Source organism: Rattus norvegicus, chromosome 1 (genome assembly GCF_036323735.1).
Source record: "Rattus norvegicus strain BN/NHsdMcwi chromosome 1, GRCr8, whole genome shotgun sequence".
In the NCBI taxonomy this organism is placed as follows: Eukaryota; Metazoa; Chordata; class Mammalia; order Rodentia; family Muridae; genus Rattus; species Rattus norvegicus.
The window spans coordinates 249735615-249758647 of record NC_086019.1 but is presented as its reverse complement, the minus strand read 5'-3'; the positions used below and the strand labels follow the sequence as shown (position 1 = coordinate 249758647).

Here is a 23033-nt window from a genome sequence, read left to right as displayed (position 1 = left end):
TCCTCAGCTTTTCTCTGTGTCTCTGCTCTGAGTTTTCAGAGGCCAGAGGATTTGGGCAAGCCATGAAATGAGGAGTCCCCCCCATCCTACATCACAGAAAGCGGGGTTTGTATTCAGTTTAATTCTGGATTCCAAGCCTGGCGAGCTCCTTGAATTGTGGATTAAATAAGACAAACACACAAAAACAAAAACTCGTGACACCAAACTTAAAGGAATAGTCTGGAAAAAGAAGTAAATAATATTTTGATATATATATATATATATGTATATGTATAAATTAAAAACTTAATATTTAAACTTGAACCGAGAGGCCAGAGATGACTCATAGTTAAAGCCCCTGTTGTGCCAGGTTAAGGACCAGGGTTCAGGTCTCTGGAGCCCGTGAGATACCCAGTGGGCGTGGCCCGCCTGGAATCCCAGCCCTGGCAAGCAGCAGCAGAGGATTCTTAGAGCAAACGAATTAGCAAGAGCAGCTACATTGAGGAGTTCTGGCTTTGAGGAACCCTCCTCAGGGAATAAGGTGGAAGAGAGATAGAGGATGATTCCTTGCACATGCACCAACACACATGTGCACACAAATCACATGCGAGCGTCACACACAGAGAAACAAATTTTAAATGAAGGCAGGGAGGTGCCGCAGTTCGTCTTTTTCCACCATGGCACGCGAGCAGAACTGTAACACTAGAGATTTCTTTTCTCTTTCTGTGACAGAGCTAAAACCCATGGCCTTGTGTTTAATGCGCTCTACGCCTGAGCTGCTTCCCCAGCTGGACAGCAATATTCCACTTGAAAGTTGTCAGCCTGACTTTTCAGGAGTAAACCTCACATCTTCCTTGTGTCTTCCGTATGTTCACTATTCTGCGTGCAGGCTCAGCAGAGAGATGTCCGAATGGTCACCAGTGTCTCCTGCACATAGTGTCCTCACCCCACCCCACCCCACCCCACCCTTAATCAAGATACGCCCCAGGAATGGTCCATGAGCACTTCCGGCTGCCTGGGACTTATCTCATCATGACCCTGTAGGAAGGTTTTAGTACCTGCCCCGGTCCAGTTAGCCTCACTTTTGACTATCCCCATCCACTTAGCCTCTGTTTTGACTGCCTCTATCGGGTTAGCCTCACTTTTGACCGCGTCCCTCTTATAGCAGCCTCAATCTGTGGATTGCTGTCTGTACACAGGTGAGGTCAGGTGAAATCCTAGTCAGATAAGGCTAAGGCCTGTGATTGGGCAGTGGAAAAAGAAGGCGGAGCTGAAAGTTTTAGTGGGAGGACAGAGAGACAGAGAGACAGAGAGGAGACAGGGACGGACTGAGAGAATATGGAAGAAGAAGGCGAACCACATCCACGTGGCCTGAGAGAGTCCTAGGTAGCTAGGTAGAAGGATAATAGAGTAATGTAGGGCACATTTGTCCAATCTAGGTGTGCAGCTTGTATCTCTATCAATTAAGTTTTGAGTTCTTTGTGTGGGTATTTTGGGGATGGAAGATTTACTGTTATAAATCTGGCTGATAAATTACAAGCCTCTGGAGTTTTCATTTTACGGGGCTGGGGGTTTAGAGCCAGCAGTAGCCAGTCTCGGCAGGCTAGCCGCAGGGGACGGATGCCATGGGAGTGCGGAGTGAGTGGTTCAGCAACAGCTAACCGCAGGAACCTGGACAGGCTTGCGACTCCCGATGGGGGAGGGGAGACTGCGTTGCCGGTGCTTAGCCGGCTTAAGCATAGATTATTGTTGTCGTTGTTTTAAATTATTACTTGCTATATCTATCCTCCTTGCTGCTCTGGAGTTTCCTATCAAGCCCCAAAGGTCCCCGATGATCCTACCACCGAGCCTTTGCACTTCCTGTTCCTCTGAGTGTCTGGCATTTCTGTTCATGACCCACCGACAAAACACCAGCTAGATGAGAGAGAGCTCAGAAGCTTCAAGCCTGATGACCCAAGGACAGTGGATTACAAGATCCATTTTTTCCCCTTTTCTATAGCTTCCTGGAAGGTTTTTTTTTTTTTCTAAATTAAGTGTGTATTACAATTTAAGTAAAAATTAAAATGTGGGCTGGGGATATAGCACACGACTAGTGTGAGGCCCTGAGTTCATTCAGCCCCTGCCCCCACACTGAAAATGGAAGTCCTATGAAAATGATAAGTAACATCTAAAAAAAAGAATCTAGATTCAAAAATATTAAACCATGTAAACACTCAAAAGGGACCAGAGATGCTGTCTCAAAACAAAGGCCAGCAAGATGGCTTGGCAGGTAAATTTTGCTTCTTACCAAGTCGGTTCCTGGGACTTACATGGTAGAAAGAGAGAAACAACACATTAAAAATCCCAGAGACGTAGAAATGTTCATTAAAACATTTTTAATTTAAAATATAAGCTGCACACCAGGCAATGGTGGTGCACGCCTTTAACCTCAGCACTCGGAAAGTAGAAGCAGGTGATCTCTTTGAGTTTGAAGTCAGTCTGGTCTACAGAGCGAATTTGAGTTTGAGGATAGTCAGGGCTAGACAGAGAAACCCTGTCTCAAAAACATAAAAACATATATATGAGACTGGGTGTGTTCTTTATACACAGGCACAGATGCACAGAGACAGAAAGACAGAGAGAGGATCACAGAGAAAATATTACTCCAAATTAAATCTTAGAAACAAGTAGCTAGAGACACCAGGCGCCCGACTTGTATCACCACAGAGGTCCTAAGCGTGCCTGAGGTGACGGGCTTCTACAGAGATCAGGGTGAGCTCCTGTAACAATTGGCCAAGATAAAAGTGTCAAGCTAGGTTCAGTGGACACTAGGGAGCTCCTGCAGGCTCACGAGGAAGGGAATAGCCAGGTGAAGTAGGAGATTTAGAAACAGGTGCTTTGAAGGCCCTTGAAGCAGAATGCAAGGCCTTGAAGCCTGGCATGGCATTTCTGTGTTGGGAGGGGCACTTAGGCCCAGATTGGCTCAGGTGGCAGGGCAAACCTCACAGCTCCTGAAGCATGAAATCCTGGAGCTGGGGCTGAAATGGATGAAAGGAACCATATACATATATATATATATATATATTCCACTATATGATATATGGTATATAATATAATGCTATAATATATCTGCCCTTAGCAGGATTTGACCTCCTTTGAGACTCTTAGTCCCCACAAGGGGATATTCTCTGATCTGGTCGCTTTGCATTCAGTCTTCTCTGGGAAGAGAGAAGTGGAGCAAATACCAGCATGCCCTATCCCTTCTCCACAGTCTAGTGAGTGCAGTGTGAGCTGAAGGAAAAGTAAGATACTTCTCACACACACACACACACACACACACACACACATACACACCGTGTACACACACACACACCATACACACACACCATGTACACCCCATACACAGACACACACACTCACACACACACCATATACACACACACCATATACACCATGCACACACTATTCACACACATACCACACATACACACACACATCATACACACACCATACACATATACACTCACACACCATACACACACATACACATATACACTCACACACCATACACACACACACACACACACACACACACACACACACACCATGTCTTTGATAGGCTTTAAAAATATGCTTGTGGCATATGCTACCATTTTTTAATCCTCTTCTATATTTAATAACAAGACAATGGGGCATGAATCTTGTAAAATGTGAGCTTTCTTGTACTCCTGTTTGGTCACTGGCTATTCCTCAGCATAGCTGCTTTCCCCAGAAGCCCTCACCTTGGTGTCCCACAAACTATCCTTCCAGAATCTGTTCTACCCTCAAATGCCTAGAGATGTTCTGGTGGTCAGTGGGCTCTGTGTGGTCCTCCCCATTGCACTTTCTCAGACCAGATCCCCAGAGCAGAGGGGTGGGGGTGCACAGAGCTCTCCTCCCCTAATAATGCTGTCTGAGGCTCTCAGCTTCAACAACGCACTGGACACACTTGAGGGTCAATGACTCTGGGTTCAGTGGTCTGGAGTGAGGCCTAGTTATCAGGATGGTTACAAACTCTGCGTGACTCCACTCCAAAGATTAATTATGGCCCCTTCTTTAGCTTAGCTTATCCTCCATGGAGGAGTTTGTGATGAGATCAATTGCCCATGTGCTCACCAAGGAAGACAAGATGGTGTACGATGTCAGTGTCCTTTGTGGCTTGTGGGTTGACATTGCTGCTCTAATACCCGGCAGGTGAGAACCACTCATGCGGGTGTGTTTCGTTAATCTGAGGTAAAGGAAGACTGCAAGCCGCCAGCAGCCAGAGCCCGCCCTCCTGTTCTTCTCCCGTGTTTAAGGTAGAAGGGGCTGTATGCTGTAGACTGAAACAGGAGCCTGGACACTTTCTGTTTCCTGCGCAATGAAGTATCACCTCACTCCAGTTAGAATGGCCACTAACAAATTGCCAGTAGCCAGCTTTGGCATCCGTGGGGTGGTTGAACCGAGGCAGGCAGCAGATTGGAGGTCAGTGCTTAGAGCCGCTGACAGGGGTCAGTCCGGATAATGATGGGACTGCTGCCTATAGCAGCCAGTGATTAGAGAATTACTCAGCAGATTTTTCTCTGCGGGATCAAAGCTTAATTCACTGGACCTGGCACTCCTTGTGACCAATAAGAAACTTTGAACTCTTAACTCCTTGGGGCAAGCAAGAAAGAAAAGGAAAGAGAAAATTCATACACACATATACACATTGAATAAATGAAGCAAAAGGCATACTCTAATAAACTCATATATACAAATATATACATATATGCATACATACATATAAACAGACAAGCACATATGCATTCACACATAGAATGGATGGAGCAAAGCCCCAGCAAGCAGGCTCCAAGTATCTCTCTCTCTCTCTCTCATACACACATACATACATACACACACACACACACACACATACATACATACATTCATACAATTGGTGAACGGAACAAGCTCCAATACACACCCAGACAAGTTTTACATACATACATACATACATACATACATACATACACACACATACATACATATTTGATAGATAGAACAATGTTCTAATAACTTTATCCTTCCTCCTATGGCCTATAAATCCCAGCAATGTCTTTCAAGTAGTATAAAATTACAATGTGATCGTGTCCTAGTTTTCTTCTAGTGAATGACTATGAAAAAACAATATGTTCCCTGATACCTTTACAAGAAATACATTACGTAGTACAGGTAAAGAAAACAAATCTTTCCCAAGGACCCACGTCCATTCGTAACTAAGCAACCTGTTATAGGTTAACAATGTGAGTGAGCGGGGAGATTTCTCAGCCAGTTTCTCTCACTGTAAGGCAACAATTTGTGGTTACAAAGAAAGGATTAATTGTTTTATTATCTATCCTTAAAAGTAATCTTAAAAGAATCACAAATCTAACCTTTTACATAAAAATCAGTCACATCTACCTTAAATCCTCAGAATGCAGATCCACTCACTCATCAGCAGTTCTTATTAAATCAGATCAGGAAGCTGAGGGCAAACATGGGTGTAAGAAATCACTCAGCACCAGTCCCACCTCAGGGAGAGTCACGTCAGCCAGTGCTGCCCTTGTTCTTGTGCCCTGACCATGAAGGTCCCTAGCTCAACTAATAAGAGTGTGTGAGCCTTTCTGCACTTCACGATGTTCCCTAACATTTTCTACATCAGAGCCAGCAGTAAAAACGTCATAACCTCACTTCACTAACAATTTTACTTTTCCAAATGCTTTCTCTAGGTGGCTAGAAATCTACATCTCTAAGTTCTTTCCTAGGGTGGTGAGTGAGTCATTAATCTGCTCCAGCAGCAATGCCTGAAAGAGATCAAGCCCTATTGTGAGTGCCAGAGATACTGTCTGGTGAGGGGCTAGAAGCATTCTTTGAGTTTTTGTATAACTCATAGATTAAGAGGGACGTGAGGGCAGCAAGCAGAACAGAACTTCATAACAGCCTGACGTCCTCAGGACACGTGGTCCTCAGGGTCAAGCCTCAATAGGGGTGAACCCATCCTGGCTATGCTAATCGGTGGGCTGAATCCCATGAGTTCCAAAGCCTTTTGTTGTTCCTCTTGCATGGCCCTCGCCATCAAACGAAGGAGGATTACAAGGGTGTGGAGCAAAGGGAACACAGTGTGGTGGGAATAGACTTTGGTAGTTAGTATTGTGGAAAGCAGTATGACCCCCCCCCCCAAATGAGAGAAATAAAGCTACCCTCTGATCCTGCAACCCCACTGCTTGACATATGCTGAAGGAAATGAAATCGTTTGTCCAAGAAACAGCTGGATTCCCGTGCTTACTGTAGCACTGTCCACAGGAGCAAAGAAATAGCAACCCGAGTGCCCACGACCAATGAACAAAAAATAAAATTCGATCACACAAGTTATAGAATATTATTCAGTCATTAAAAACATAATGGGGAGGGGGTAAGGAAGTAGAGAAAAAAGGGTGGGGAAAGGCTGATCATAAATCTTAAAATTACAGGGGTTTCCCCCTTTTCTTATTGAAAATAGATTTTGTCCGTATAATACATTCCGATTATGGTTTCTTTCCCACAACTCCTCCCAGATCCTCTCCACCTCCCCACCCACCCAAATCCACACCTTTTCTCTCTCTCTCTCTGTCACTGTAAGAGTGATCTAAAATCATCTAAAAAAAAAAAACAGAAAGAAAAGAAATAAAAGCCAGAATAGGAAGGAAAAAAAGAAAAAAGGATATATAATATACAGAGAGAGAGAGCGAGAGAGAGAGATCCCATAAAACACAAAATCAGAAACCATAATATATAAACAAAAGACCTATAAGGTACAAAAGCATTATGAGACAAAAACCTCCCAAAATATCATTGAGTTCATTTTGTGTTGGCCATCTACTGTTGGGCATGAGGTCAGCCCTTAAGTGCGGATAATAGTTTGATAGTACAAATAAGTTCTGACATTCTAGACAAAGGGAAATTATTTTTGTTTCTACCATAGGGAAATGGCAACTGTTTGAGATCTGTAACACTTGGCCCAGTGTGAACCCCTATGCAATGTATGCATGTATTGAAATGCTACACGGACCCCACAAATATGGTCAGCCTCTATGTGTCAGTTGAAATAAAAATGCACTGTGTTTATTTTGAGTTGACTCAAAAACTGAACAGATTTCTGGGGCATGACCCATATGCACACATACATAGACTAAGTAGAAAATGCAAGGTCAAGAATGGCCTCAGCTGTATAGAAGCGTCTATGCATCAGCCTTGAAAGCCTGGGCGGTGGTTCCCAGGAATGTTACCAGTGGAGACTGGAATTGAGACAAGCATTTTTAGGGTTGTTTCCGTAGTACCTCCCACGCCATCATTGCACAGTCACGTGCACTCCACGGGTCTTCTGTTACAGAACCTTATAGGTGTTTGTTTCACGCTGAACCCTTTCTGACCTCCGGGCCTGTAGATGCCACGGTTCCTTCATATTCTCTGTAGCGTTTCCCTTCCCCACAGCGTACACAGTTGGAATCAGATAGTGCGTAAACTTTTTGCATCAGCTTTTCTTTCTCACAGGGCATTTGGTTTAATATAAAATAGTCATAGGTCACACTCCATCATGAAGGAAGTCAGGACAGGAACTCAAGGTCATGGAGGTGTGCTACTGGCTTGCTCCTCATGGCCAGCTTAGCCTGCTGTCTTACAGCAGCCAGGATCACCTGCCACAGTGAGCTGGGCCCTCCCACATCCAATCATCAATCAAGAAAATACCCCAAGGCTTGACCACAGGCCAATGTGGTAGGGACATTTTCTCGATTGAGTTTCCCTCTTCCCAGATGACTCTATCTTATTTCATGAAGCCCTTCAGCACACAAGGCAAGTGTCCTACCATTGAGTTACATCCACAGACGCAGAATTGCCTATCCAGGCTTGGGTAAGGAACCAGCATGTTCCTCACTACTGAACAGCGTCTCCAGCTCCAGCCATTCACGTTATAGTGCCCAGTGTTGTCATTATCTCCTTAGTGATTTCTAGAATACCCATTAGAAATGACGAAGTTGCCCTGGTAGCAAGTTGTAGGGAGAATTTTGGTTTCTTAAAAACCCCAGTTACATTATGTAAACATGTTTTCATTTTAACCCCACGTGTGAGATATGATGGGGCTGCCTCAGATTATCCACAGCAGCTGACTATTTACCTGGTGTGTGCTCTGGCAGGGGTGCCATTCTGCGGGCTGAGGACTCTGGAGAGGGACAGGGGTGGGGGGTGGGGGTGTTCTGAAGGAGGAAGAGGAGAAAGAAGGAGAGGAGGAAGAGGAGGAAAGGGAAGAGAAAGAGGAGGGAGAAGAGAAGGAAGGAGGTAGAAGGAAGAAGAAAGAAGGAAGAAGGCTGCTGCTTCCCCTCTGCTCGCTGCTCCCGGTTGGCAGTGGTGTGGTTCATGAGTGATCGGAAGCAAAGAGCAAAGTGACAAGAAGAAGTTACAGATATCCTGACTATGAAGATTGGACCTGACCCTAAAAACCCAATGTCCCTAGTCAGCAGAAGGTGGTTTAAAGATACCTACACCCCTTCCCCCCCTCTAACCTTCTTTCTCTCCTACCTAGTATTGAGGGAGAGGGTTGGAAGAGAGGAAGAGTTAAAAGAAACTAAATAAAATAGATTTTAAAAAATATGTCAGCAGTAGTTTGTGATCCAAATAGAACCAGTGCCTTTCATTGATGAAGGTAAAAACTGTATTGCAAAAATTAGCCTAGATGTTAATATTCTATGCTTGTGATTTTTTTACAGACAGCTTCAGAAGATGGTCCACGATATTAAGAACAATGAAGGTGGAATAATGGACAAGATAAAGAAGTAAGTCAGTCACTACTATTTACGTGCATTTAGTCGCTTGGTACTGAGTAAACAGCAAAGCTCTGTCAGTGAGTGGAGACCACGATGCCTCTCCCCTTCTCGCTGGGGGCAGGAAGCCATGCTGGTTAGGTCTCCATCTGGAAACAGGTTAGTGAGTGAAGTGGAACTCAGGGATCTACCATTCCCCATCTCCCTGCAGAGGTATGCTAGGCCCACTCAAGGCACCTAGCAGGAGAATCATTTGGATGACTGCTGAGCTGAGACCCAAGTATGAAACTGGAGAGGCCAGTAAGAGCACAGGAAACTCAGCCTGGCGTCTTTTGTTCAGCGTTTTCTAGGTGCTGCTGAGGCAAACCTGCCGTGCTTTTCTATGAAGCCATTTCACTGGTCTCTAGTTTGGTTTCTGTTTTGTTAATTGTTGCCTTGAAAATCACGTTTCATCAAGCTCTTGAAGAAGCAAAGCCACAATCCTGGGTTTTCATGTGCACCAAAAACAACCCCTTAATTTAAAACACCCCCCCCACACACACACACACTAGAAGTTAGACTGGGCGTAATGGCACACAATTGAAATTCCAATTATTGGAGAATTTAGCTCTAATTTACAGGGTCCTAGCATGTATAGGACCCAGTAATCATTCCCTATCCCACACTCTCAAGAGTGTGTGCACACAAACACACACACACACACACACACACACACACACACAAACACACCACAGAAAACCTATATATTTCTTGCATTCACTATTCAAAGTCTAAGTCAAGATAAAAAGAGAAACAGCATTTTGTTTTATTTGTCTTCTGAGATAGGGTCTCACTATGTAGCCCTGGATGGCTTTTCAACTTGTAGACCAGGCTGGCCTCAAATTCAAAGACAGACAGCTGCCTCTCTCTCCTGGGTGAGTGCCAAGACTAGAGGTATTTGATATCACACTCTGCCTAATGTTCAATTTTTAAGTTCACTTTTTTATTCATGTAATACAAATTCACCATGAAAAATTTTCACCGAATTTAAAATTTATCAGTAATGCTCACTTTCTTACGTTCTAAGCCCCTCCCCCCAAACAGGCATCATCCAATGTGTTATTCCAGTGATTCACACACACTTTCCTGTCTACACTTACGCAGGCATGCATATGCCAGCACTGTGTGTGCTTACACACAGGCATTTCCTTCTCATGCAGCATCATGTTGTATATATGGCTCTCCTAGCTCACGGTGTTGGTGTTACCATAGACCTCTTTATTAGTATGAGAAGGCAAACCATATTTTTTGTAAGTGCTGCCTAGCAGTCTACTTTAACTGCATTATGATTAAACAAACCAACCATAGATCAATGGGTGTGTTAAAGGGGAGGGTGTGAGTTTGTACTGATAACGCCTCTGGAGTGCTAGTTTCCTGTCAACCAAAATGCCTTAGCCATTCCTTCCCATTTAGTTGTCAAAGATAATACTCCAGTGACAGTCTTCTCAGACTTCAAGTGCTCCATTGATCTAAACTCTTGAAATAAAATGTCTAAGTGGACATTAAAGCTTATCACTACTGCCAAACTTCCCTCTCCCTGGTTTTATGCCAGTGGTAGCATAGCCCTGTTCATGTCTCCATGTTTGTAGAACAGTGTATTCATTCTTTTTGATCGATTTTAGAACCTAACACGTACAGGAGCCTCACCACATGTGGGGATGAAGGCAGGGGCTGTGGATCTCAGTGAGGGGAAGGGGTCGTCTTATAAAGGGGGTGGCAAGCTCTGTCCAGGGGCTGGCAGATGTGTGAGGTTATTTCTGTTCATCCTTTTCTACTGTGGAATCTCATTCCCCAACACTAGCCACTGTCAGAGCCACTAGCAATTGTGGGTTGTCCCAGCTGCCAGCTTTGCAACTCTGATGTTCTCAGTGGTGTGAGGTTTCTCTCTCATGTTCCGTCATATGACAGAAGCCACGGGCAGCAATGACCCTGGCAGTCTCTATTTCAAACACGTTGCCTACTGTCCCTAGAGCATCTGTGTGTGTATGTGTGTGTGTGTGTGTGTGTGTGCGTGTGTGTGTGTGTGTGTGTGACATGCACACATGCACACAGAAACAAGTCCTGGATTTTGGGTGTCCTCTATTTCTCTCCAGTTTACTCCTGAGACAGGGCATGCTGACTGGAAACTCACGGCTTCTGCCAGGCTGTGTTTGTGTGGCCAGAGAGCTAGTGGGACGTCCCTATCTGTTACCAAATTCTGTGGTTACAGCGACACACAGCCAACCCGGCTTCTCATGTGGGTAACAGGGATATGAATTCATGTTGTCCTGGTTACAGGGCAGATGTTCCTACCCTCACTCCCCAAGCATCTTCCTAGACCCTAGAGTGCTCTTCTTGACAAGCCCCGCTTCCAGATGGTGGGAACTCTGGCCACCATGGCCATTACCATGGAAGTCAAGGACTCCTTGCCTCAAAGGAACTGCAGTTGGGCTCCCTTGTGACACCGGACAACATTCTCCCCTGAGAGCTCTTGAGAGGAGGAAGCATGGTTGAGCACACTGTTTCTCTATCACAAGGACTGTGATGGGAAGTGTTGGGTTTAGTGTAGACCTGCCAGCTACTATTACTTTCAAAATACACCTTTTATTCCTGGCTTGTGGTCTGTGCCATTCTTTTTTCCTTATTCTCTCTCTCTCTCTCTCTCTCTCTCTCTCTCTCTCTCTCTCTGTGTGTGTGTGTGTGTCTGTTGCATGTACATGTTTGTGTGAGGATATGTACATATGCATGTAGGTCCATGTGCATGTGTGCATGTGTGTACGTGTGTACATGTGTACGTGTGTGTGTGTGTGTATGTGTGTGTACAGAGAATCCCATGTTACTCTACCACTCTCTACCTTAGTTTTCTGAGACAGGGTCTCTCACTGAATTGCAGCTCACCAATTCAGCTAGACTGGCTGGCCAGCAAACTCCCTGAATCCTCCTGTATCCAGCCACTAGTGCTGGATTCATAGGCAGGCACACCACGCCCATCATTTATGTAAGTGGATGCTGGGTATCCAAACACAGTCCTCTTGCTTGTGCAGCATGGGCTTACTGACCAATCTCTCCGTTCTTAAGTTTGTCTTTTGTTCCCAGATGAGTTGAGCTATTAAAAGTCTCCTCTTCTGACTCGGGAGTGGGTGTGGATGGTAACTGGCTTGAGTGTTGAAATTTTGCTGTTTCTGGATATCACACCTCATTTCATTCCCGTGTCTCTCCCTTCGGTTCCTTTGATGATCTCTTTGCAGACTTCATCACAAGTTTATTTGATGAGACTTGTTAGCTTGTGATGAGAATGGGGACAAAAATAGAATCGAAAGCCTGTGGTGAGCAAGGGAGGATTCCCAGACAAAAACAAATATTGTTATTTTTACAATCTGCAATTATGGTTTATAAAGAATTCAGTGTATTTCTAAAATACACATTTTTAAAGAAAGAAATGAAATAGATACATAATTACTACCATATATACTGCTTCTATAAAAGGAAATAATATTTTAGTAATTAAAGGCTACTGTAAGATATTAATTTTATGTGTACGTGCTTTAAATTTTATTATGAAAATCACTCTAAAGTAACATAGATAATTATTATTAATTAGTAATTTACTATAAACCTTCTATCTTGAGATGATATTTGCCCATTTGTTGTGGGTTTTGTTTTGTTTTATTCTAATGCTGGGATTAGAACCCAGGGACTTAGAGATGCTAGGCAAGTGCTCTACCACTAGGCCATAGCTTAGACGCCACTTGTCATGTTTTGAAATGGTGAAAATGATTTTTGCTCAACCCGTCAGCGAAGTACTTACTATTGATGATTTTTCCCCTTTTTAAAAAGGTATCTGTGAACAATTAAAACACAGTTCATCTTCTCTTATTGCCCTGTCAGCCAATGAGAACTGATCTTCCTTGAGTCACTGAATGCAATGCTAACTAGTCCTTGGGCCCCACAGAGCCCTTCCATGTCTCTGCCTGACTTGCGCCAAGTCATAAACTCCCTGTGCACTGTGGAGAACACTGGTCTCATTAGATTACAATGCAATAAACCAAATGCAATGGACACAAAATATCTTCTAGTAGTTATCTTTCTCTTATCTCTTTGTTGGCTTGTGCTGTGAGCCTTGGCAACAGTTGTCCTGCCCACTGACCCTTATTCTACTGGTTCTCATCCACAGGCTAAAAGTCAAAGGACCTCCAAGTGTTCCTCGAAGGGACTATGCATTAGGTAAGAATATTTCTAAAGTAATTAGCTAGCTTTTGTTTAGTGTTCATATGTCTTCCTTAGGGAGGGAAATATGCTATACTCACTTGAAAGCAAAGGATGCTTAGCCTGATTTTAAGAATAACCATATCTATGGGGCTTTTAACTACAGCATAAATGTATTCTACACATCCACTCATACGTTCACCTATCCATCTACCCACCCACCTATTCACCTGTCCATTCACCTACTCCACCAACCACCACCTACCCATTCATCCACCCACCTACCCATCCATCTACCCACCTACCCATCCATCCATTACCTACCCATCCATCTACCCACCTACCCATCCATCCACCCACCTACCCATCCATCCACCCACCTACCCATCCATCCACCCACCTATCCATCCATCCACCCACCTATCCATCCATCCACCTACCCATCCATCCATCCGTCCATCCATCCATCCATCCATCCATCCATCCATCCATCCATCCATCCACTCACCTACCCATCCATCCACCCACCTACCCATCCATCCATCCACTCACCTACCCATCCATCTACCCACCTACCCATCCATCCATCCACCCACCTACCCATCCATCCACCCACCTACCCATCCTTTTGTCTATCCATACATCCATCTATATGTCTATGCAGCTATTTTCTGAACACGCCCCATGAGTCAGGCATATTTAAGGCATTAAGTAGAAGCTATACTTATAAGTGACTTATAGTGCCCTATAGGGAACTGATAGCCCTAAAGGGGAGACAGATGGTGTTGAGATATCTACAATTTCATATAGTGTGGAAAGTGCAGTCAGTCCTGTGCAGTACATGGCAGTGGGGTTAATCTATCAGAAGCTATTTAAGGAGTTAGATGGCTTGGTCAGTAAAGTGCTTTGATGTGCAAGCATGAAGATCCAAATGTGACCCCCGGAAACCACATAAAAAGCTGGGCGTGGTGGCATTTGTGTGCAGTCCCAGTACTAGGGATGTGGAGATAGACAATGCCTGGGGCTTGCTGGGTAACCATTCCCAGTGAGAGACCCTGTCAAAAGCAGCAGAGGGGTCCTGAGGAATGGCACTCAAGACTGACCTCTGAACCCTCCTGCACCCGGTACAGCCACAGCTCCATTCCAACCAGAACCAACTCTGGCTGCAAAAAGACCAATCTTGAGATTAAAAGATTTGTAACGATGGTGATTGAAGTCATCTCTCGACCCCTTCGTCTAGAATAGACAGAAGCACACACTGTCAAGGAATTAGCAAGTTTATACAGATAGCCATGGAATCCCTGTGGAACATAAAACTAAGAAATGGGGATTTTGTCCAGGAATTGAAAAATCTACCTAATCTGCAAGTCAAGGAAACCTGTTTCCCAACCACAGCTAAGTTGTTCTTCTCTCCAAAGATGGGGAAAGAGAATGACTCTGACTTATTTGGGATCCAAATAGGAATAAGGAAATCATGGAACGATGGATTCTTGTGTGTAAGAGGTGATTCAGGCTAACATCTAGTCTGGTCTTATTCCTACCCCCACCATTGGTATCCTCACAAACAAGGTCATCCTCCCCGCCCCGTAATGGTCTCCAGTGCTTACTTGATCCCAGAGAAATGCGCAGTGTTCACTGGATGTAGGTGTTACTCCTCGCTAATGTCTCCTAACGGCCACCCAGTACAAGCTCTGACGTCACAAAAGGCAGGCACAGAGCTGGCTTGGGTAGCATCAAAGCAGACAATTCAGAAGTGATGTCACTTGGACAGTTTACTCTGTAGAATAAACATATGCAGGTACTGCAGATTTGACCCACTCAACAAATATGTCACGGGTTTGTCCTGGGTGGCAATGGGTAAAGTGCTTGCTATACAAGTTTGGGGATCTGAGTTTGGATCCCCAAAATCACAAAAGGCTAAATATTGTAGTAGCCTATAGCCCCAGCGCTCATAGGACAGGAAGGGAACAGAGACAGAATTCCCAGAAGTTTGTAGGTAGCTACACACACACACACACACACACACACACACACACACACACACACACACACAAGCACTTTAAAAATAAGTAATTTCCTAAGCATGATGGTTGCTATGGGAAACAGGAAGAAGGTGTAGTGGCAAAGAGTCAGATAGGAGACAACTTTCTGGGACAGTCTCTCTGAGGAGGTGACATCCAATTCAAGTGCTAGGGGACAAATTGCTGGCATATCTGTCCCTTGTAGATGAACCAGCAGCATTAGAGATGACAGACTCAAGTGCTGGGCCTCAGAGTCAGTCCTCAGAGGCTCAACCAGCTAAAAGAGGGACAGACATCTCTCATCACGGTTGCTTGGTCATCCCTTCTCCATGGCTGCCTCCTTCTGTTTTCTTCTTTAGTGAAAGTCAGGAAACATCTGGCATATTTTCATCCTTTTGCCTGAACCACATGTCATGGGTCTTTGTCAAGTCCCACTGTTCCTCATCCTTTGCAGAAAGGGCGAGCCTTCATCTGGATCCGGCTGATTCCACCTTCAAGTATCTTTCCTCTCTGTTGCCATGGCTACACCATTTCTTGTTTGTCATTGAACAGAGCTTCTAAGTGGCCCTCAGCACCTGATTCCACTCCTAGCTCTCATCCTGCATCAGAGAATTGTGCCATAAAACAGTTCTCTTCATCTCGGCCCCACTGAATTCTTTACGGCTCACCAGAGTGCAGCCACAGGTCATAGGGCTAGTGACAAGGTCCTCTCATGTCTAGCCACTAACTGGCTAATGTAACTGTGGACATCGCTCCAGTTCATCCTTGTCATCTGAGGAATGGAGATCTGCTGGGTTTTGGTCCTGATGTTACAGCGAGCCTCTCTAACATTGGCTTTAGGAAAGTGTGTCTTCCGACCTGCAGATCACAGAAAAGTGTTCTCTTGGACCTCAAATGCCTGATCTTCCCCTGAAACGGTCCATTTAGTCTTCTCTTATATGGCACTGGGGCTCAAAGCCAGGATCTCATATATGCTAGGCAAGTGCTTTACATCTGAGCTACAGCCCCAGCCCTTCCACGGAGCCTTGATATCAGTAAATCTGGGTCTCTTGGAACACAGGACTATGGCTTGCTCCACAGTGTGATCCCTAGTCTGGTGGCAGCAGTGAGCTGGGAACTTGTTAGGCATATGTAACCTCCACCCTGCCACCCAACTACTGAGTCAGAATTAGCAAGAACCCCTACATATTAAAGTGAAACAAACCTGCTTTAAGCCAAATCCACCCAAGTTCCCAATCTTACAGATCAATCCCGTGCACTTTGCCAAAGACCCTGCTCCTGCTCTTTGTTCTTTCCCATAATCCTTGGAAACTGTCCTTAGGGCAAAACCAATGTCACCACTTGCCATTGTGCCCCTCCTTGTGCTGTCCTCCCGCACACCCAGATGTCCATGGCCCAGGAGCATTTTCAGCTGTTGCCTCTATGCTTTGGGGGTTCCCATTCCACTGCCCGCCCTGGCTCAGAAATCAGCCCCAAAGCTTCTCAATCCAGGGAGTCTCCAGAGACTTCAAAAGAAAGTTGCATAAAGAGACAGAGTCAGGCAGGCAGGCAGGCCTATAAGCCAAGAAAATCCATGCCTCTCCAAGTTGCTTTTGGTTATTGTATGCAGGGAGACACAGTAAAGAAACTGCCAACACAACTGTTCCAGGGCATGATTGGGGGAAGGTCTTACTGTGCATAAGCGGAAGAAAATGTGCAGGGGTGTCTGAAAGAGTCCAGAACGGGAAGGGGAGGTGTGGGGGGGGGGGCAGACTGCACATGGCCTGGGCTATCTGCAAGAGAAGGGGGAAGAGCTGGAGAAGAGAGAATTGTGCACAGAGAGGTGGGGGTAGGGGGAGAATAGTGCACAGAGGAGGGGTAGTGACAGAATAGAGTACAGGGGGATGGGGCGGGGGGTGGAGGGTGGGAAGATAATAATACAGGGCAGGGGGTAGGGAAAGAATAATGAGAATAGAATGGGGGCAGAAATAAAGAGAGTGGGGATCTGAGGTGAGAAGGGTCAGGATAGGGTCTGAAATATATAAAAGTACTTGTGAACAGGGTTGTAGGAGTCTGGGGGTCAGGCTGGGCCTGCAGCCACAGGTACACGTCAGTAGAGAGCCATTGTCCCTTCTGCTAGAGGTAAAGGGAAAACATTACTCCTTTCGGCAAATGGGAACCAGTTTCACCAGTTCCTGAGGAGCCCTGGCTCTTATCTAACCACCAGAGATCCTCTTAGAGTCCAGTCTGAGCTGGGCCTAGACTCAATTTTGAACTGAGTCAGTGGACCTACCCTTCGGGAGGGGAGTGGGATACCTTTTGGACCTGACAGTTATAAAGTTTATCAAAGCCAAAAAAAAAAAAAAGGACAAGTATAATGTTAGTATAATATTTCAGAAATGTCTTTCGACAATGCTCTATCCCTGTGGGACTGATCTTTTGTGCTTCAGGTTAAGCTTTCTGTGAAACAGATGAAAAAAAATGAGTGACAATATGGTTGTAGTTACTGTTCAAGGCTCACAGAACTGCGGCCAGCTTTGGTGCCTGTGGGTCAGCCAGAACTGGCCAGCTGGACTCATGGTTTTTGCTCTATGTCCCTCTCCTGTTACAGACAACCCCGCGGACGAAGAGGAGCAATGGTCAGATGACTTTGTGAGTGTTTGCTCCTGGGATCAGGAGAGTACCAGCCTCTGGGGGTGGGGACCTCTCAAATGGCTTCTTTCTGAACTGCATGCTGATGGCCAGCTGAGCAACACAGGTCAGGGGTAGGTCTCAGAAGGACTGAAAAGACTCCTCCAGGTAGGTGGCAGCGATCTCGTGACAGCTGACTTGACCCAGTGCTCACCATCAGCCAGGCTGAACGATTTTACATGTAACCTTGTTTTAGTCCACCACAGCCCTGGGAAGTAGGTATTCTAACCCCATTCTCTGAGCTCACAGACACACGAAACCAGAAGTAATGCGTGCATTTAAACAGTCTGTACTGATAAGCATACTTCTGACCTAAGCTGCCCACTACCTTACGGCTGGCACCAGATAGGAGACCCGCCAAAGCAAAGAGTTAATGACAGAGCTGGTGCACATGTAGTCTTAGCACGTGGGAGGCTGAGGCAGGAAGACTTAAGAGTTTAAGGCCAGTCTGGGTTACGAGGAGAGTCTGAGGCCAGGCTACGAAGCAAACAAAACCCTATATTTTTTTAATGGAGTTAATGATAGGCAGAGGTGCTTCTAGAACCGGAAAGAAACATTTAATTAACTTGCAGTTCCCAAATTCAGACCTGGGCCTCCGAACCAGGCTGTCAGCCCTCAAGGTACCTGCTATGGCCAAAAGAACCACCAGCCATTCTTCCTAGGTCACAGAGTGAAAAAAAAAAAAGGGACCTAGCCGTAGTGACCCTGACAGGTGATGCAGCAGAATAAACTGTCACCCTTCTCCAGACGGCACTGTAGTTTTGCAGGGGCCTTGCAGCCACACCTATTGGGAGCTGAGTCTTGCTGAGACCATGCATCTAAAGCCTTTTTCAACATCCGCAGTGTATGTTCTACAGCGTTCCATGCTCTGATCTGAGTTTCGATCTGTGAGGGACCCTACACGTACCACACCCCCACCTCACACATAAGGAAGTGGAGGTCGCGAGGACAGAACTGACACTCCCACTGTCCTCTCTGGGAAGACGATTCAGAAAAAAGACTTCCAGGCCAGTGTCTAAAATCGAATCTGTGTTCACCACCTGGAGTGGATGTGGTCTTAAAGACAGCAGTTCCTCCTCTTTCAACCGCAGAAAAAGAAAAGAAAAATAAGGGGAAGGGTGATCTCATTGTGGGTCACTCGGGCATGAAGTTCCTCCTGGAACCCAGTGTAGCAGAAACTAGAGTATCGAGGCTGCGCCCCCTGCTGGCTTCAGCGCAAGATCACATCTGCGGCAGGAAGGGCGAAGACAGCTGAATTAAGAATTTGAAGGAAGGCAAGGGTAGGTGATGGGAGGGTTTGGAGGGAGAAAGGGGAAGGGGAATAATGTAATTATACTATAATCTCAAGAAATAAACGAAGTAAACTTTACAAAGAAAGCATAGGGCGAGGAACACAAAGTAAAAATTAACCCTGAGAGTAGAGACTGACCTACCCTAAAGTTAAACAGCCAAGATTAACAAGAATTGCTTAAATTCCCCTAGCTGTTATTTTTGCTTTGGTGGGTCTCCGCTGCCGATAATATGAAACACAGGCTTGTTCCTAAAGACTTTAGGCCAGACAGAGGAACCCCGTTATAACATCCCAACCCATAGGAGACAAATGTCTGTCTCTGCACTGGAAAGTCGTGTTCGTGATCATGGCAGGAGCTGTGTGGAGCAGGCAGATACGAATAGCCTCCATCAGCCTTCACTTCCTGTCCTCTGCCGCAGGGACCACTCCCTTCTCCTAAGGTGTGATCTGTTCATTAGTCGGCAACTGGAGAGATACCAAGCACAGTGCTTACATTTGCAGGACAGCGACTATGAAAATCCAGATGAACATTCGGACTCCGAGATGTATGTGATGCCCGCAGAGGAGACGGGGGACGATTCCTATGAGCCGCCTCCCGCTGAGCAGCAGACACGGGTGGTCCATCCAGCCCTGCCCTTCACGAGGGGCGAGTATGTAGGTAAGGTCACTGTGGACTCTGGGGCCACGGGATGGGGAGATGGGCAAACACAGCAGCTGCTTGAGGGCCCCCTTCCGGTCTCCACACTCACTTCCAAGCAGCTGTACAGGAGTGGAGCAGGCAGTTGCATGGGGGGTGGGGGGGTTGACACAAATGGTTTGGCTTTCTCATTTTATGGAGAGCATTTCCCCCAGGTTAGGAGCATTGAACAGATTCTCTGAACTGACAAAGAAGTGTACCCTAAGGATTGCTCTCCCTTACCCCCGCCCCCTGCCCTCAAAGTCCCACAAGAAGTCAACCCAGACATTACTCCTGTTTCTCCTGGGAACTCCTTCATCCAAAGCCCTGGAACTTCTGAGAAGCCCTTCAAGGACCTGAGTGTCCACGAAAGCCCCCTCTTTGTTCTGGTCCAGACAGCTTTGCACACAGGCCATCTAGACTGTGGATGCCCACTGGGGTTGGGGGTTTGGGTGGGGCGGTCAGTGAGCCCTGGGCCTGCAATCAACCTCTTAGGTCAATTGACCCTGCACAATCTGGCTTTGAGCCACGCCTCTGGTGGTCCATCAAGAAGTCTGGCATGGTAGCACAGGTCTATAATCTTAGCTGGTGGGTGGGGATGAGGCAGGGAGATCCCAAGTTTTGAGGCTGGGCAACTTAACAAGACCGCACCTCAAAATAGAAAGTTAAAACACAAAACATAAACAGACAAAAGCCAGGGGAGTGCAGCTCAGTGGTAGAGTCTTACTAGCGGGTACAAGGAAGGTGTCAGGTGGAGCAGTAAAATCATTTCTGTTCATAGTAAGGGACAAGGAGGTTCCCTGAAGGCAGGGATATTGAGTGTGTTCACAACCAGGGCAGTGCTTACATGCGTGCAGCAAGATCATCCTCCTGGTTCTCAGCAGCCTCTCCCCAGGGTGCCAGTTGATGCTGGTTCTTTGCTCTACAATTGGTCTGTTGGGCCCTTACTCTGGCCAGCACCATACTTGGCCCTGAGCATTTAGCAGTGAGCAAGGCAGCGCACTCCTGCGGTGTTCTGTAGATTACACTGCAGTGCACTACAGCTATGCCTTCTTATTCTTATTCCTGCCAGACTTGTGGAAGAGGGACGAATCTTCACTGTGTAGGGCAAAAGGAGCAGGCAAGGAGCTAACTATGCCAAGGCATCGAGGTCGAGCTCGGGAGTGAGCTAGGTCTCTCAGCTTCCATACTGGCATGACGTAAGCCCCGCCCCATGCACTCCCCCACTGGATGTGGCCAATGACTTCATTCACCCCTTGCAATGATCCCGAGGGGGAAGAGGCTGTATTCGGTGCCCACTGCAAACCAGAAGCCACAATTCGATTTTTTTTCAAAGCCTGCCTTCTGTGGTTTGCTGCTTCTCACGGGTTTAACTGTTGTGTTGAAAATTCTATTTAGACACCAAGAGCTGCAAAGAAATAAAGCTGGCAAAAGCAGACGCCCTAGTGTGTGAGCACAGTAAATGTGACACTGGCCACGTATCTCAGACAAAGGAGAAATGAGCTCTGAGAGCAAGAAGGAGCACCAAGCGAAGCGTAGTGTCAGGCAGGGTATGACAGGCAAGGTAGCATCACAGGAGGAAGCAGGACATCCAGCAGCACTCTGCAAGGCACTGCACTGCACAAGGATGGAGAATCCCAGGACGTCCGTACACTAAGAACGTCTGAAAAATCGTCAGCCTAATCCTAACCCATCCCACATCATCGCTGGGGAGGCTGGGTATCTGAAGCCCTCACAGAACATGATAGGATCCGACCCATTTTCTAGGCAGCCATGCTGCACCAGCTTCATGCACTGCAGTTTTTCTTACCCCTACAATTAACTCCAAGGGTGGACAGTGTGATCTACTTTAAAACGAGGAAAGGAATGCCAGAGAAACTATAACTGATGCAAGCAAGTGGGGTTAGTCGATGCTAGAGCAGAAGGAACCAGATCCATCCAGTATCGGAGTGTGGGCTCTTTCTCAGATTCCTGCAAAAAGATAGTCCTGGACAAAGCAGGGTCACCTGGTTTCTCCAGGAGTTGAGGGAAGGAACTCCTTGGTATATCCTGGAGGACTTAAAAACCCATCACAACAGACTGCACCCAGAAGGCCAGAGTAGGACCACTTTTAAAGCCTCCAAGATGTCTCCAATGTGTAAATACAGTTGAGAACCGGTTTCTGCATGCTGGTCCTGCCCAGTATGCTTAGCAGAGTGATGAGCTCTCAGCTCTCCCAACCCCACAGGCTTTTATCACCCCCACTTCCAATGTGCTCTTGAGGGACTTCTGCTAGTTAGCACACAGGTAAACAGACAGTTGACAGTTGATGCTTTCTGTCTACCTGTTGACTTGGCTCCTTTAAGAACCACACCATCCTTTGTGGTTAGATAGATGCCTTTGGCTGTGTGTTTTTTAGATCCCACTGATATCCACACAATGGATGACCCAGAACCTCTTTTGTGTTTGTCTTCTGTTTGTTCAAGATAATCGATCCAGCCAGCGGCACTCTCCACCCTTCAGCAAGACACTTCCTAGTAAGCCCAGCTGGCCTTCAGCGAAAGCAAGGCTGGCCTCCACTCTGCCAGCCCCCAACTCTCTACAGAAGCCTCAAGTCCCCCCCAAGCCCAAAGACCTCCTTGAGGATGAGGTAAAGTAAGCCTAGGAGGAGAGCTGGAGGGACTGGAGAAGTAGATTTCAAGTGATCTCCCTTTCTCTAAACCCTGCTGGTCTCCTGTCCTCCAAGTCCTTCGAGGTGACACTGGGGGGAAACTTGCTTTCTCTAAAAACAACACATGTGACCCATTTTAGTCATGTTAGTTTTCTATTGAAATGTGATGTATGGACCAGATCTGAGCCTCTCCTGTCACCCCTGCATGGCCTCTCAACAGCCTTCACTGCTTTTACTTCCACTTCTACACCCAGCCCCTGGGAATCTGGAGACCCACTTCATCAACCTCCGCTCTGTCCTGCCTGCCCCTTGGGAGTCTTATTCCACTTGGGATTGCTACCTCTTGAAAGTTACCCAATGCAGTGCCCAGGCTGTGTGACAATGGCTGCCCCAACCTAGTCCTGACTCTCATGGCATTTGCGTTTTAAAAACAAAGACAACCCTTTCGTGTGGCCATTAAGATGGTCCTACAGGAGGGCACTGAAGACAGCTCTAAGCCATCACCAGACATTCTTAGAGAAGCTACTCTGAGAAACCACCTCTTTGAGGATGTCTGCAGGTGCTAGGGCCAGCTATGAAATGACCTTCGTTTGTATCTTTATATAATGTCCAGTAAGGAGACAGAAAAGCACAGTAGAGACAATGTCTAGGTCTAAATTCTTTCTGACCCTGTCAGCTCTGTGATTTTAGGCAAGCTGGCCAACCTCTC

At 46.2% G+C, this 23033-nt stretch overlaps 1 protein-coding gene across 1 annotated transcript in view; it reads left to right on the top strand.

The window, feature by feature from the left end:
• Blnk (B-cell linker) overlaps positions 1–23033 on the top strand; it is a 67470-nt gene that overhangs the window by 11886 nt on the left and 32551 nt on the right. The window contains exons 2-6 of the mRNA NM_001025767.1: positions 8739–8804; positions 12985–13034; positions 17628–17668; positions 19500–19656; positions 22140–22303. Of these exons, the coding sequence (NP_001020938.1) occupies positions 8739–8804; positions 12985–13034; positions 17628–17668; positions 19500–19656; positions 22140–22303 (478 nt within the window). The remainder of the gene's footprint in view (positions 1–8738; positions 8805–12984; positions 13035–17627; positions 17669–19499; positions 19657–22139; positions 22304–23033) is intronic.